The sequence below is a fragment of the Magnolia sinica genome, chromosome 6 (assembly GCF_029962835.1).
Source record: "Magnolia sinica isolate HGM2019 chromosome 6, MsV1, whole genome shotgun sequence".
In the NCBI taxonomy this organism is placed as follows: Eukaryota; Viridiplantae; Streptophyta; class Magnoliopsida; order Magnoliales; family Magnoliaceae; genus Magnolia; species Magnolia sinica.
The window spans coordinates 96404816-96420647 of NC_080578.1; the positions used below are offsets into that span (position 1 = coordinate 96404816).

The window sequence follows — 15832 nt, forward strand, 5'->3', positions numbered from 1 at the left end:
ATCCATCACCCCCTGCCAGAGTATCAAAGCTTTCTCCTTTCAAATAGCCCTGAAGAATGGTAAAAGATGGTGAGGGTTGGCAAGTCAGGCTAGGTCAGGCTAAGGGATGGCCCTGATCAACCAGATGGTGAGGGTAGGCAAGCACCATTTGATGACCTTGACTGTCCACAACTGGGCCCCAACTAAATAAAGACCATTGATGATAACTAACTATTTCCACGACTCCACACCAACAGCTGGGATCATTTCAAGGGGAATGTAGAGGTATCATGTCACATCCCACTGAGAGGCCGACCAGACGAACAGCTTCCATTACCTAAGGCTGAAGAACCCACCCATATCACTGTCGAGTCAGACGAACTAAAATATGGTTGTGCAATCCCATCTTTAAATATTGTCCAGAGTGGAAAAAAACAAAAGCTATGGTATAGCAACGTTCTATTATAGCTATAAACAGGGGTTCAACAAATCAATGCTTCATCACATGCACAAAACAAAGTAGCAAAAAAAGTGACTATAGGCTCCACCTTTAGGCCATGTTTAGACACACAAGTCAAACAGATTCCAAACTGAATTAATGATGTTTCCTAGCATTCATAACGAGGAAATACCCCTCAGATTATGATTATGTTCCAGTCAAGTCCACATCTAGATAGCAAACGCAATTGCAATATCGAGCCACCAATGCTAGGAAAATTATCACAACTTGGCTACTTCCACTCCCATCAGACCGGTAATTGCAAATACAGTGCATCCAAACACGCCCTCAAATGTTAAGCTGAAACCATCTTTGGGTTTCCTATCAGCAGCAGTTTGCCAACTATACTAAGACGAGCAACAAGTTTGGAGTGCCTCACAGAACAAATGCACATCAAAAAGTGATGATACACATCCAAACAGTCATCATACACGTTTGGGCTGCACATATTGGACATGGTTGTCTTCACAAATTCCCTGCATTGATGGCACACCCAATATCAAGTGCCGAATCACGAAAATGTTAAAAAAATAAAACAGAAGCTGCAATTATGCTGTTGGTGGTAATTCTATGTATCATGTGGTTATTCCATCTGATAAATCAACACCATAAGAAAATTCGGGAAGGTGCCATTTGGGGGTGCAACTGGACCAGTCCAGGCTGACTGAGACAGTATGGGGGATAAGAAACCTGGCCTCACACAGCCCACTGAGTGAGGAATTGGGACCAAAGCACAGCCCACTAGCCAAGCGCCAAGGTCCGCTGTTAAATTTTCAAGTTGGAGTACGCCAGCCCAATCAAGCTCTAAAAATCGAGGTCCATACCCAGCCATGCACTCTAGGTTGAGGACAAACCAGGCTGGGCATGGACCAAGCCAGGCCAAGCCCATGTTTGGATGACAATGGGTTTGGTATGGTCAGGTCAGCGACAGCCCAAGCCATTTGCTGAGTCTAGGATCCAGCTTGTGCTTGATGTGGGTTGGGTCAGGGTAAGGCCGAGGCTTTTATTAAACAGGCCTGGCATCCAAGCTGGACCAGGCCTGACCCATGAGCAGATTCCAAAGTCCATGAGGGTCTGGTGACTCGAGTCAGAGTTACTTGTCAACTGAGGTGTGGACCAGGCCTGACCCATAAGCAGATTCCCAAGCCCAAGCCCACTCCAACCTGCACACTTGCTAAAAAGAAAAGAATCATATGGAGAGGTGGTCAACCATGACTTTGACAAAATGCAGAGGAGATCCACAGCACGCAAACCACTTGTCAGGTGCAGAGGGCTGTGAACATCCGTATGTGCAAAATCAAGGCAGGCTATTCATCAAGTGGGCCTCACCCTCACATGCATGTTGAATAGAGACCTCGGGCATCTTTTTCTCAACAGGTCCATTTTATCATTCGTGTGGCCCACCTGAATAGTCCAGCGGCCTGTTTTTTGGGACCCCACACATTCAGTGGACCTCACCGAAGGATGGTCTGGATTGCTCACATGCCTTCACATTGACCTGTGTGCTGCAAATCACTTCTTCAACCTCTTCCCATGTGAAATTGTCCTAGGCACATCTCTAAACCTATAAACTTATTACGACTGCAAGAAGAGATGGAAATTATCCAACCTGGTATTCATCTGGAAGCGCCTCTGAGACAGCAAGTGTATAACAACCAGGAACAAATTTTCCTGTAAAAGGACTCTTAATAATCAGTGAACTTCAGCCAGATCGAAATGAAGTAGTGCACTAAACTACTCCCACTTGTTTCAAAGTGTTCCTTGGCCAGATCTCACGGCAAAAAGGAGATCAAAATGTCAACAAGGAAGCCGAGTAGAAGAAACATTAGGTGAAAACAACTCTCCAGTGGTGACATGGAACCAAATTCTTATGAGAGTTTGTTTGATAATTCAAACAGCACATCTTTTTCTCATTTATCCTGACAAACGCACATTCCAAGCTCCTTGGTAGCAGAGTTGAACGGCAGAAAAAGATTCATGTAGCTGACCCCAATTACTAGGGATATGGATTAGATGATGATGATGATACTAGCCCGAAGATAGTCAAAAGGAGCATGGTGATAACCCAACAGCCTACTAGCCCAAAGCTTGTATTCACAAGACCCCAACCGCTGCCAGATCAAGCAACACGAGAACTGATCACCTACAGGTGTTTGCATAACAACTTGGTATGCCATTCAATCTTCTACCAACATATCACTTGTACATGATCCATACCATGCCAAGCAGCGAATGACAGGCCCCACCATGAAGATCAACGGGCACAAGAATCAGGCCAGTCCCCTCATCAGGTGGACCACACCATTGGAATCAATGAATAACCATGGTCTGACACATAGGTGTGGCTCGCCCAGTGAGAGCATCAGACTGAATTTCGAGAAAAGATGGTCTTCATAGTGGGGCCAAACACTTGCATGGAACGGATGTCCTACATAGGTGGCATTATGGCAGTACAGTACAGCATGACAAGTTGTGGTGCCTGAACCTGTATTTGATCAGTTCTCCAATCAAAACATGCTGGCATTTAACAATTATCATAAACTGTTTTTCATCACATGTAAGGCTTTTTGATGTAGGACAATTAACCACTTCCTCTAAAAACTCAAACTGTTAGAGTATAGCGAATTAATCCCTTTTATCTCATAGCCCAGGCTTCACATCTCATGGGTTAGGACCTCAGCTGAACCCCCTTCGTGGGCCCCAAATCACATGGGTCACCCACCCCGAGTGTGCCCCTACACCCCACAGGCGCCCCCACTCGAGCCCAGTGTGAAAATGCCCCTGCATTAATCACCCCTGGTGAGAAATCTCGAACACGAGACCTCCCGCTCTAATACCAATTTGATGCAGGACAATTAACCACTTGCTCTAAAAGCTCGAACTGTTAGAGAATGACAAATTAATCCCTTTATCTCATAGCCCAGGCTCCACATCTCATGAGTTAGGACCTCGGCCGAACCCCCTTCGTGGGCCTCAAATCACATGGGCCGCCCACTCCGAGTGTGTCCCCGCATCCCACGGGCTACCCCACTCGAGCCCGGTGTGAAATGTGCATTAATCACCCATGGCAAGAGGTCTCGAACACGAGACCTCCCCTGTGGGCCCCAAATCGCATGGGTCACCCACCCCGAGTGTGCCCCTGCATCCCACAGGCGACCCCACTCGAGCCCAGTATGAAAATGTCCCTGCATTACTTTTTATTAGTCTTAAGTACATTGTTTAATGAGAAAGCCCTTGTAGTAACCTTAGTGGTTATTTGTTTGATTAGAAAATCAATCTAAAATCCTATCGGACCTATAAAGAAACTTACCTTGAATTGTATCTAAAGAAGTAAAAAATAGCAACTAACTAGCATCAAAGAGTTCAGATCCACCTAGAACACCTTATAGACCAATCATATGGGCCCCTATGCAAAACCATAGAGTTGAATAGTCCTTTATGTAGCAGTCATCTGATATAAAAGATATTAAGTACCCTTAAAAATTGGAATCTCAGCAAGATCCTTGTTTTTTCCTGGTAAGGCATCAGGGCCACTGCCCCACTGTATGCTCCTAGCGAGACTTAATCCAGGGTCATAACCTCAGTAGAGGGAGAATACTTTCTTTCTTCTTCTTCTTCTTCTTTGTGTGTGTGTGTGTATGTGTGTGTGCGCGCGCGCCTCTAATACTTTTTAGAGTCTAAAGCAGCACAAACACTCGAGTTTATGTACCAGCTGCATATAGACTATGGCGGGAACCAAATCTCCTTTTCTGTACATGAATGGTAGTACGTAGTGCCCAAAAAGGACATTTAACTGGCAGGCTATAGAAGTCATTCAATTACTCCTGTGGGCACCACCGGTCAATGAGGTAACATATTTTATTGAAATATGCCATCATACCATGTGGTCCTGATCCAGATCATCAATCAAAAATCTACAATATGGACAGCTAGGTCTATCAGATCTCTGATCAGGAACATTCAATGGTCTGATCTGGGTATGAACTGATAGATCTTCAATGGACGACTTGAGTGCTTCGGATGCATCTTGGGCATGGTCCTAGATGCATCATAAATGGTTGGCCAAGGGAAACTAAAGATGGAAAAGTAAAAGGAAAGAAAGGGAAATTTTACATCATAGACGGAGAATTATCCTGGATATTTGGGTCGGCTTTATGATTCAGATTTCAACAATCATGCCTACCTAAGGCCCTATAGACATCCTAGATTTATATTTGGAAAAGGAATTCTCATTTCACATATCTAGCATAATCCCTTACCATCCTTAACCCGGGCTTGAGAAAGGCTCACAAGTCGCTAAAAAGCAGAGTCAAAGAGATTTCTTAACGTAAGAATGGATGCATTAACTGCAAACTAGTGCTAAAATAATGTGGAAAAGCATGGAATTTTTACAGGAATTATTAAAAAATATAAATTTAAAACCTTTGCAGGCTAGAACGTTTCATCATCATCTAAGCCTTATTTCAATTAACGCCTGGGCATGAGTTTAGAATGTCACATTGTTCAGATTCATGATCAAAGCTATGGCATAATTTTCATGATGACCGTTAACCTAACGCAAACCTCCTTTATCCGGGCTGGGGACCAGCAACAAGAGCACAAAACACCCACAGGCACAATGTAATAGACTATTTCATAGGTTAATTACAATCCACCACTATCTAATAGTCTATTACATAGACTGATGATTACAATCAACCGCTATCTAATAGTCTATTACATAGGTTGATCATAGTCAATGAGTTACGGGCTATAACATTTCAGCTTACCAATTCTCAACCACCGAGCTGCCCAACTTCGACTTGGATCCATGACTGAAATTATTCTGCAAACAACAAGGGAATCTCTTCAAATTTCTAATTATCCATTTCCATTTCTTTCCTATGGGAATTATAAGAAACTACAATGAAGATAATAGGCTTCCATCTACAATTTAATCCCAAAGAACTCAAGTTCAAAATAAGTAAATGGAGTTAAATTGAGATAAGATCATAGCATAAACCTTATGATACACAAATAAAGATACAGATATGACATGGATATAGGACCAGCGATATAAGTGTATTTCCAAAATCAAGAACCCAAATACACAAACGGTTATTCCATCCAACATGGTAGATACCCATGAAAGAATTGCAGAAAGTTTGAACATAGCAAAACCAATACAATTATCCATTAAGTATCTCGTACCAATGTCCCGAAAACGAAATCCTAGTGAGATCTTCAAACTAATTTAGAACATATTCACAAAAGAATTATGAAAATTTGAAAAAAAAAATACAAACAAAAAATCAGGTATGGACCACGACAATCATCTAATTGCGAATGCTATATTGTTGTACAACAAGTCATCGAGTGTTTAAAATTTTTGAGTTCATAGATGATGAACATCTTGACAATATGTGTAAACATATAGCAACATGAGCATCATTGTCGTGCTATCTTACTTGGCATAAGGTACACCATAGTGAAGTTTCACTTTGTTATGATAATACATGATGATGCACCATAGTGAAGTCTCACTTTGTTATTATAATACATGATGACGCAGTGCTCACAAGTAAAGTCAACTTTCTCTTGCCATTTTCTCTCACGCAAAAGGAAACTACACCAAAGAAATGGGGGAGCAGTCCCAACTATAAAAAAAAAATTGATGGGGAGCCATTTATGATGGCACTACCATGTGCTCAAAAACCTTAGGAGTAGTCCTAGTTGCCGCATCTTTAAAGACTTGGCTTCTATGCATAAGTAGGTCCATCATAAGTAGTCGAGAATCCTAGAACATTAGGGGGAAAAAAAACTCCTAAAGATGTCATTAGACATTTTTTAACTTGCAAATGCACACAGTTGGATCCTCCATAAAAAAAATAAAAGCTCCTTATGATTTTTATTTTTTATTTTTCCTTTTTCTATTGGAAAGGTGAACGATTTTATTAAAAGCCAAGAAGGCCGAAAAGCAAAAGCTACAAGAGAACAAGAAAACAAGAAAGACAACATAGAAAAAATAGAGAGAGAACAGCTAAAGAAAGCACCTTATTATTAAGGCACATCGATAGATGCTTGTGGGGCCCACTTTTTGGAACTTCTTTGATTATCATGCATGTGGTCTAGAGGTGCACATCGAACCGTGGAACCAGACCGGAACCGATCAAACAGTCCGGTTTGGTCCGATTCTGGTTCCAAAAATCAAAGAACCATTTAGATCAGTTCGGTTCCAGTTTAGGGGTATGTAGAACCGAACCAGGAACCGAACCTACATTTAAAAAAAAAAAAAAAAACTCAAGTCTACCCGACCCTGCTGCGTGTGTGCGGCTCCCCCTGCCCCCCCCCCCCCCCCCCCCCCCCTTCTCTCTCTCTCTCTCTCTCTCTCTCTCTCTCTCTCTCTCTCTCTCTCCACAGAAACATGGAACCGAACTGGTTTTCACGGTCCGGTTCCAGTTCAGTTCTAGGGTGCTAATGGTCTGGTTCCGGTTCCGAAAATCCTAGAACCATATGGAATGGCTCGGTTCCGGTTTCACCCCAAAACCGGACCAAACCGACCCGTGTGCACCCCTGATGTGATCTACCATTCAAAAAATATATATAGAAAATTTTCCAAGGAAAGAAAAATGGGTCTCTAAACATCTTAAATTGAATTAAATTGCAAAGATAACAAACAATGCAAGAAGAGATGACCAAAATAGTAGAAGTTAGAATAAAACATACCCGGTAAAATTGGGTGTAGTGCAATCAACAACATGCTCATGATCATTCTCCATATTAAAAAAAGGGCAAAATTGGGTCTCTAAACATCTTAACTTGAATTAAATTGTAAAGATAAGAAACAATGTAAGAAGAGATGACCAAAATTGTAGAGATTATAATAAAACATACCCAGTAAAATTGGGTGTAGTGCAGTCGACGACATGCTCATGATCATTATCCATGTTAAAAAATGGGCAATTTTCGCAGCCCGATTCTCTAAACTGCGCCATCAACCAACAAAAAATAATAATAATAAGATGCATTGTTAAAAAAAATCCACAAACAGCAGTCCAAATGAGCGGCCCCATTACAGTCGAAACACATTCAATCGATCCACAAGAAGGCCCATCCATGGATGGGGCCTAAGTGGTTGTCTCTTGAGATGATCCAGACAGTCAATCTAGCAAGCCATACCTTTGATGGCCTCTATGCAAAAAAATATTGCATCCACTGAAAAATCCTAACCATCGAACCAATGGCCTTAACAATGTACAGTTCCAAAACAGAAATCACCACCAGTCCACATTTAACAGGAGGCGCTCAGATGGGTAAGATTTTTCCAATATTTTTACGCCACGGTCCATCCATGGCAGGGCCCACCAGATGGAAATCTAACCATGATACACATCTGATGGGAGAAAGCCCACTCATGGGACGGATCCATATTCCTAATAGCCTGTGCCATCCTCGGTGGGGGCCACCGTTTCCATCTATTGGGTGGGCCAGGTGATAGGACTTAAGCACGACTAACACAAAGCATCCTCGAGCCTTGAGCGCAGTAATCCAGACCGTTGATTCGATACAACCCAAAAATGGCCAAACGATTCCACCAAAAATTCCAAAATCGAAAAACGCAAACATTTCGATCAGCGGCCTACAAAAGGATAGTTAAAAATCAAAGGAAAAATAGGGCCAAAGACGGTAGCGATCTTCCGACGGTCCATCGTGAATGCAGGAAGGCCCCACGGAGGAGTTTCAACTGGACTGTTGCAGGCTCGATCATGAGCCAAAAACCAATAGAAACCCTAGAAAGAAGGGAAAGTGAAAAAAAATAAAAAATAAATACCTGGTCGTAGGTTTTGACGAGCCTGCAACGAAGGCAGGCCCTAAGCTCGTGGCCGAAACTCGTCGGAATCTGCGCTACCGTCGCCATTACAAGGGGAAATCGAAAGAATGCAAGGGTTAAAAGGAAAACGGCGAGTAGCGGTCTGGAATTCGGGAACGCTCTAGAGAGGAGAAGATTCTACAGATAAGAGTCTGTTTTTATAGGGGAGTTTTTTGTGGTCTGCGATAGTGTGAATTACGTAGGCACGCAGTGGGTCTAGCTTGAGATAAAATATCAATGTATATGATCTATACCGTCCATCAGGTAGAAATTCTCATTTCCACTATGGATCCATATATTAAGTAAAATATAAGGCTTGGATTATATCAAACACCAGGGAACAGTATAAAGTCACTCCTAAAACTCTAAATTCGCGTGACACGCATCAATCGACGAATGGCCTTATTTTAGGGGAATCCATTCGTCCTGTTATTTAGAGTGAGATGAGATGATTGGATGGAATATAAATTTTATGATGGACCCTGTTGGGGACAAAAGATACATAGTTCGGAGACTCGGACTTAATGCCTCGGGTCGCCAAAGGATGTGTCAGATCCGAGGCATGGTTCACTAAACCGAGACAGAAGTTAAGTCGGTTCGGACGACACATCAGCAATCCGGGCATGCATCGGGCCGATCTTCTTATCAGATCGGCCATCACAAGATAAAGTCTCATCCCGAATATCTTGGGATAAGACCCCCGACCCCGAAGCTCACGGGATCGAATGAAGACTGAAGATGGGCTCGATCCTATCTCCGTGATACCAGGAGAGGATCCCGCACACGATATCAGGAGAAGAATCCTCGTACGATTAAATGCTCCAGCAGCTATAAAAGAAGAACCTCCATCGTCTTGTGAGGTAAGGCAAAAATTCTTTCTCAAAACCCCTCAATACATTTCCCGTCCGGGACTTTGGCATAGGGTCCCCTGCTCAAGCAGGTCTCCTTTGTCCTCTTCCGGCCGGTATACGAAGGTCTAAGAGGACGAACCCGATTTTTGCATCAACAGTTTCGTCTGTGGGAAACCGTACAAAAAAGCCATCTCATATTCTATATTGAATTCCATGGTGATGACTAGAAGGCCGGTCCAAAAGAAGATTTGAATGAGATTGCTATTACAGGGCCCGCAGCCCCGAACCCACCTAACAACCGCCAACGAGGAACAACCAGAACAAGCAAGCGGGGTCGCACCGATGGGCGGTTGGACCAGGAGGTTCAAGAAATCGTCGATATGAATATGATAAGCAATCTTTGGAAGAATGTATCGGCAAATGCCCACTCCCGCATCCTCAAGGGGAGACGGCGCACTCGGCGGCGGTTGATCCTCAACCCTCCGCTCCGGCCGAGTCAACCCCAAGGCGAATCAGAACCATCTCCAGCGCCGCATCCCTGCCCCCGACCGATCTTCGACACGAGATAGAGCGAAGAAGGCGCAACCGCCTTCCATGGAAGGCACGGCAGAGAGCAGTTAAACATTTAAAATTTTAAAAGAGAAGTGCGGGAAGAAATGGCGAAAGAGATGGCGGACATGAAGCATGGCCAGAATATGTATTCGACCAGATCCGAAGCAAAGGCGTCCCCTTTGTGGATTCGGTAATGAAGGCTCGGTTGCCCGAGAGGTTTCGATTACCTCAAATCACTCCTTTCACCGACAAGACCGACCCGACGGAGCATATCGAATGCTTCAGTATATGGAGCTCCACGATGCCTCGGATGCGGTAATGTGTCGGGCCTTTTCTCTTACATTGACCGATGTAGCTCGACCGTGGTTCAAACAGTTGAAACCAAAGTCCATCTCATTCGTTGAGCTGAGCGACGCCTTCCTCACCAACTTCATCGGCGGAAAAAGAAATTGAAGCCCCTGCACATCTAAACAACATAGTTCAAAAGGGGAGAGCTATTAAAAGATTATATCAAGCGTTTAATTTCGAATCCCCGTTCGAAAACATTCAAGAAACGGCTCCAAGCGATCATGCAAGGAGTTGAGATAAGCCATTCTGGCATCTCTAGACAAAACTCCGCCCGATACTCCAAATTTATGGCACGGTCGGATAAGTATGCAAAGCCGAAGAAGAATTCTGCGTGAAACCAAAACTTTGGTCAAAGAGTCGGCCAAAAGGGAAGCCGCCGGAGGAAGGAAACGCAAGGATGATCAAGCGCATAATGAGCGAAGGTCAGGCACGGCCGAATCGAAGATTTTCCACATATACCCCCCTGAACAAGCTAGGAACAGGTATTGATGGAAATCAAAAGCGAAGGCTTTGTAACGCCCAAGAAGCTGGAGTAATCCTAATCGGGGGACAAGGATAAATCCGCCATTATCACCGTGATCACGGGCATAACACAAGTGATTGCCGTCACCTAAAGGAAGAATCGAACGACTCATAAAGGACGGCCGACTCAAAGAACATGGGGTTAAAGCTGGGGTACCGACCGAGAGTCAACCTATGGAAGAAATCCGGACAATTTTGGCGGTCCGCGAGGTGGGGGCGACTCAAACAATGCTCGAAGGAATCATGCGAGAAAACTTAGTCAGCCTAAGTCCAAGCTTTTGATTATAGATAGGCCACCAAAGGAGAAGAAAAGGGAAAGATATTGCATTTCGTTTACAGAGGAAGATGTTCGAGGTATCTATCACCCCCACGATGACGCATTAAGTGTTCCGGATACTCGTCGATACGGGGTCATCTGCAGACGTGTTATTTACGCAGGCGTTCGACAAAATGGGGATCGAACGATCCATGCTACGCCCAGTTCGGACCCCATTGATCGATTTTTTCGGAGGACAGGTATTGCCCGAAAGGATTGTCTCGTTACCACTCACTGCTGGTAGTGCCCCACATCAGAAGACGATGATGGTTGAATTCTTGGTCGTCGATCAACCCTCAGTATACAACGCAATACTCGGCCGACCTTCATTGAGTCTCCTCCAGGCCGTGGTATTCACATACCATCTTTCACTGAATGTCGGGAGTAGGAATAGTCAAAGGAGACCAGCAAGATGCGAGGCGTTGTTACATGATAGCTGTAAAGGAAGCCGCCGACACAAGTCCGATCAACATATCAACGATCGAATCATTGGACCCCCGGGGCGAGAGTCATGAACGAGGGCAGCCGGTCGAAGATCTTATCTCAGTCCCCTTGGTCGAAACAGATGGATCCAAGACGGTACGAATTGGCTCGTCTTTACAGTCCCCTTTGAAAGAAAAGCTGATAGCCCTGCTCCGTATGTACGCCGACGTATTTGCCTGGTGTCATGAAGATATGCCCGGGATCGACCCCTCTGTAATGACTCACCGACTCAACATCGATCCGTCATATCGACTGATCCGACAGAAACGACGACCGCTCGGCCCTGAACGATACACCATCATTGAAAAAGAAGTCAACAGACTCCTCCAGGCTAATTTCATAGAAGAAATACACTATCCAGAATGGGTCGCGAATGTCGTGCTTGTAAAGAAATCCAACGGGAAGTGGCGAGTCTGTGTTGACTACACTGACTTAAATAAAGCCTGCCCGAAGGATAGCTTTTCGCTTCCGAAGATAGACCAGCTAGTAGATAGTACCGCCGGACATGAGCTCCTTAGCTTCATGGATGCATATTCAGGGTATAATCAAATTGTAATGCATCAAACAGACAAATCAAAAACTACCTTTGTCACCGACAAAGGCCTTTATTGTTACCGAATGATGCCATTTGGTCTAAAGAATGCTGGCGCAACTTATCAAAGATTAGTTAACAAAATCTTTGCTCGGCTTATAAGCCGAACCATGGAAGTATACATCGACGACATGCTCATCAAAAGCATACACGCGGCAGATCATGTGAATGATTTGGAAGAAATGTTTTTCATCCTACGGAAGTTTCGGATGAAGCTGAATCCGAGTAAATGTGCTTTTGGGGTGGGCTCTGGAAAGTTCCTCGGTTTCTTGGTTAGTCAACGAGGAATAGAGGCAAACCCTGAGAAGATAAAGGCTTTGATTGATATGAAATCCCCTAAAACCATTAAGGAGATCCAAAGGTTGACTGGACGAGTAGCAGCACTTAATCGGTTCATGTCCAGAGCCACAGATAAATGTCTCCCTTTCTTCAAACAGTTGAAAGGAAGACAAACAATGGGTTGGACGGAAGAATGTAAAGCGGCATTCCAACAATTAAAATCATATCTCGGTTCTCCACCTCTCTTATCAAAACCCGAATCAGGGGAGTCCCTGCTTCTTTACCTAGCGATCCGGGCAAGCCCATTGATACGAAGAAGGAAAGCAACGCCGGTTTATTACGTCGGAAAGCGTTATTGGGAGAAACGAGATACCCAAGCTTGAAAAAATGGCCTTGGATTTAATAACTTCCTACTCAAGCCGTATTTCCATGCCCATACCATCATCGTGATGACCGATCTTCCGCTTCGCTAGGTATTGCAGGAAGCTTCCGGCCGACTCACGAAGTGGGCTATCGAACTGAGTGAGTTTGAAATTCAATAGGTAGCAATCAAAGGGCAAGCCGTGGACGATGCCGAAGGAACACCACCAACCGAACTCCCGGTCAACGATATGCCAAAGGATGTTGCAGTTCCAACAACAACCGCTCCCCCGACCCTACCCTGTCCTATTCCCTGGAAACTGTTTGTCGACGGTTCTTCCAACTCGAAGGCAAGTGGGGCTGGGGTTGTGCTGGAAACCCCCGATCATACCTATATACAGTATGCCTTACGACTTGGATTCCAAGCGTCGAACAATACAGCGGAATATGAAGCATTGTTACTCGGCCTCCGACTCGCCACTAGCATGGGAGTCACGCACCTAAGTGTTTTCAGCGATTCTCAGTTGGTTGTGTATACCAGACACGAAAAGACCAATTAAGAGCATACATGGAGAAAGTGAAAGAACTTATCAATGGATTTCAACTCTGTCATGTTACTCGGATCCCTCGTACAGAAAACGGCAAAGCCGATTTATTAGCAAAGCTCGCCTCCGCCGATGAAGACGATATACCCAGGCCCGTCCCTGTCGAATACGTCGATAAGCCGAGTATAAATGAACCAATTAGCGAGGCCAATACCATCGACTCGGAACCATCCTGGATCGATCCAATCCGCCAATACCGTGACAAGGGAACTGAAGATCGTGCCGAGGCTCGATGAGTTAAGATCCGAGCCTCCCTTACACCATACTCAACGGAACCCTCTATAAGAAAGGTTACTACGCTCCGTTCTGCGGTGCCTCAAACCCGGTGAGGCGAACTATGTATTACGTGAAATCCATGAAGGAATCTGCGGAAACCACTCGCTGGAGGGCGATCTCTCGCCACAAGGTCCTACGCAGGATATTCCGGCCCACTATCCCACGACGCCGCAAGCTCGTTCCAAAAATTGCGGAACCAGGCAAGCCCCGAGGCACCGAGATAGGGTCCCGGCCCTTCGCACAGTGGGGTATCGACATCATAGGTCCACTCCCTATCGGAAAAGGTCAGACCAAGTTTGTTGTGGTAGCAGTGGATTATTTCACAAAGTAGGCCGAGGCAGAACCATTAGCTAAAATAACCGAGTAGAAGATCACCGAGTTTGCATGAAAAAATATTATCTGCCGATTCGGAGTACCCCGTACCATTATTACAGACAATGGAAGGCAATTTGATAATAGGAGCTTTCGCGGGATGTGCGACATCTCGGAATCAGAAACGTCTATTCTTCACCTCATCATCCACAAACTAACGGACAAGTTGAGGCGGTTAACAAGATTATCAAGCAACATCTTCGGACCAAGCTTAACCGGGCCAAAGGAGCATGGGCCGAAGAGCTCCCGAAAATTATTTGGGCTTACCGAACTACAGCTCGAACCGCCACAGGAGAAACTCCCTTTTCACTCGCGTACGGCTCGGAAGCCGTCACTCCCGTTGAAATCGGATTACCTTCTGTTCGAATCACTTCGTTCAATGCGGAAGAAAATGAAGAACTCCTTACACTCGGGCTCGACCTTCTGGACGAACAAAGGGAAGTGGCGTGGCTGCGCACGGAGGCACGGCAATGACAAGTGGCTTGGTTCTACAATACCCGAGTTAAGATCAGGAGGTTTCGAATGGGAGATATGGTTCTCCGAAAAGTATTTTTCAATACCAAGGAATTTGGATCGGGTACGTTGGGACCCAATTGGGAAGGACCCTATATCGTCTCGGGTACCATCTGACCAGGAACGTATCGGCTAGAAGATCTAAACGGACAATCGTTGCCTCATCCTTGGAACGCTGAGCACCTCAAGATTTACTATCCTTAGCTCGGTACTCATGTTTAAAGACTCTGAACTAAGAAAGATTAAAGTCAAGTCAAATGAATAAAACTAAGCGTTTTCTTTCATTCATCAACCATATGCGAGTACAACATGTGAATACATCGATTTAAAAAAAAACAAAAGGGGCCCTGGTTACTGTCCCCCGGTAGGAACGGTACCCGAAGCATCCTCGCATGTACCGGCCTCATCCCCAGCAGTGACTTCAGCAGCGGCGTCCGGATTCTCGGATTCCGAGGCTCTTCCACCCTCGATTTCTGAGAGATCAAGGTCAGGAAAAGATTTCTTTATGTCTTTGACACATTCCAAAAATCCGCTTTGGAACAAGCGATCCCTCTCATCCTCGAACTCCGCCCACTCAAGGAAAGCTTGGACGGCTTGGTCCCTAGCCTTCTCAGCCTCCCGAGTCTTTTCGTTGGCCTGCTGAATATGCTCCGCCGCCTCAAGCTTGACCCGAGCCAAGTCATCTGCACAAGAAGCATGGACTGCGAGAACTCGTCGATTCTCTTCTTCAGCTCTGGAAAGGAGAGCCAATACCCGAGTAACCTCGGCTTGCGCTTCATCAAGGACTCTCCTGAAGAAAGCCGCCTCTGCTTTTGCGTCTTCGGCAGCTCGCCTATCAGAACGCCGACCCGAGTTTCGGCATCCTCGCGTCGCCCTTCGGCTTCCGACAGAAGAGTCTGCAGCCGATGAGTCGAAGATAACTCTTTGCTGGCCTTAATCAAGCAGGGAGCGAGTTCAAAAAGCACCCTTGCTGCATGGCCGACGGTTTGCGATGAAGGGGCGTTGTAGAGACTGATGAACTCTTTTTCGCCCCCATTGGCTAAGGCCCAGGGAACCATCCCCAACACCATCTTCTGCAGGACGGACGACCCTTCTTGGTTCGTTTCCTCCCCTATGGAGGATGCAGTCCTCGTCTCTTCTTCCCCTCTGGAAGACGCAGCCCTAGTCTCTTCCTCCTGTCTCGGAACATCCGTCGCAACGTGTCCCGAGTCGGGTGCCTTCTGAGGTTCCGAGGCTGCGGCCACCGTCGCTTCCACCATTTCTTTCGGGTTAGAAATTACGACGACAGTAGGGGCAGAAGAACTCGCAGGCTCCTTCTCCTTCCGCACCACTCTTTGTCTCTTTGGCGGTCGAGGCTCCGACAGAAGAACTGATCGCGGAGGAGCCTTTAACTTCGAAACCGCCCTAAGAGGAGGACGAGCTCCAGTCATTTCCGA

General features: G+C 45.4%; 1 protein-coding gene across 1 annotated transcript; it reads right to left on the minus strand.

The window, feature by feature from the left end:
• Positions 1 to 423: 423 nt before the first annotated feature.
• LOC131249170 (transcription elongation factor SPT4 homolog 1-like) lies at positions 424 to 8468 on the minus strand. Its single transcript, XM_058249779.1, has 5 exons — positions 8289 to 8468; positions 7352 to 7443; positions 5248 to 5303; positions 2088 to 2149; positions 424 to 954 (listed from the first exon to the last, which is right to left on the minus strand). Exons 1-5 carry the CDS (start codon positions 8373 to 8375, stop codon positions 904 to 906), a joined length of 348 nt encoding a protein of 115 aa, XP_058105762.1. The 5' UTR covers positions 8376 to 8468; the 3' UTR covers positions 424 to 903.
• Between the last annotated feature and the right edge of the window lie 7364 nt (positions 8469 to 15832).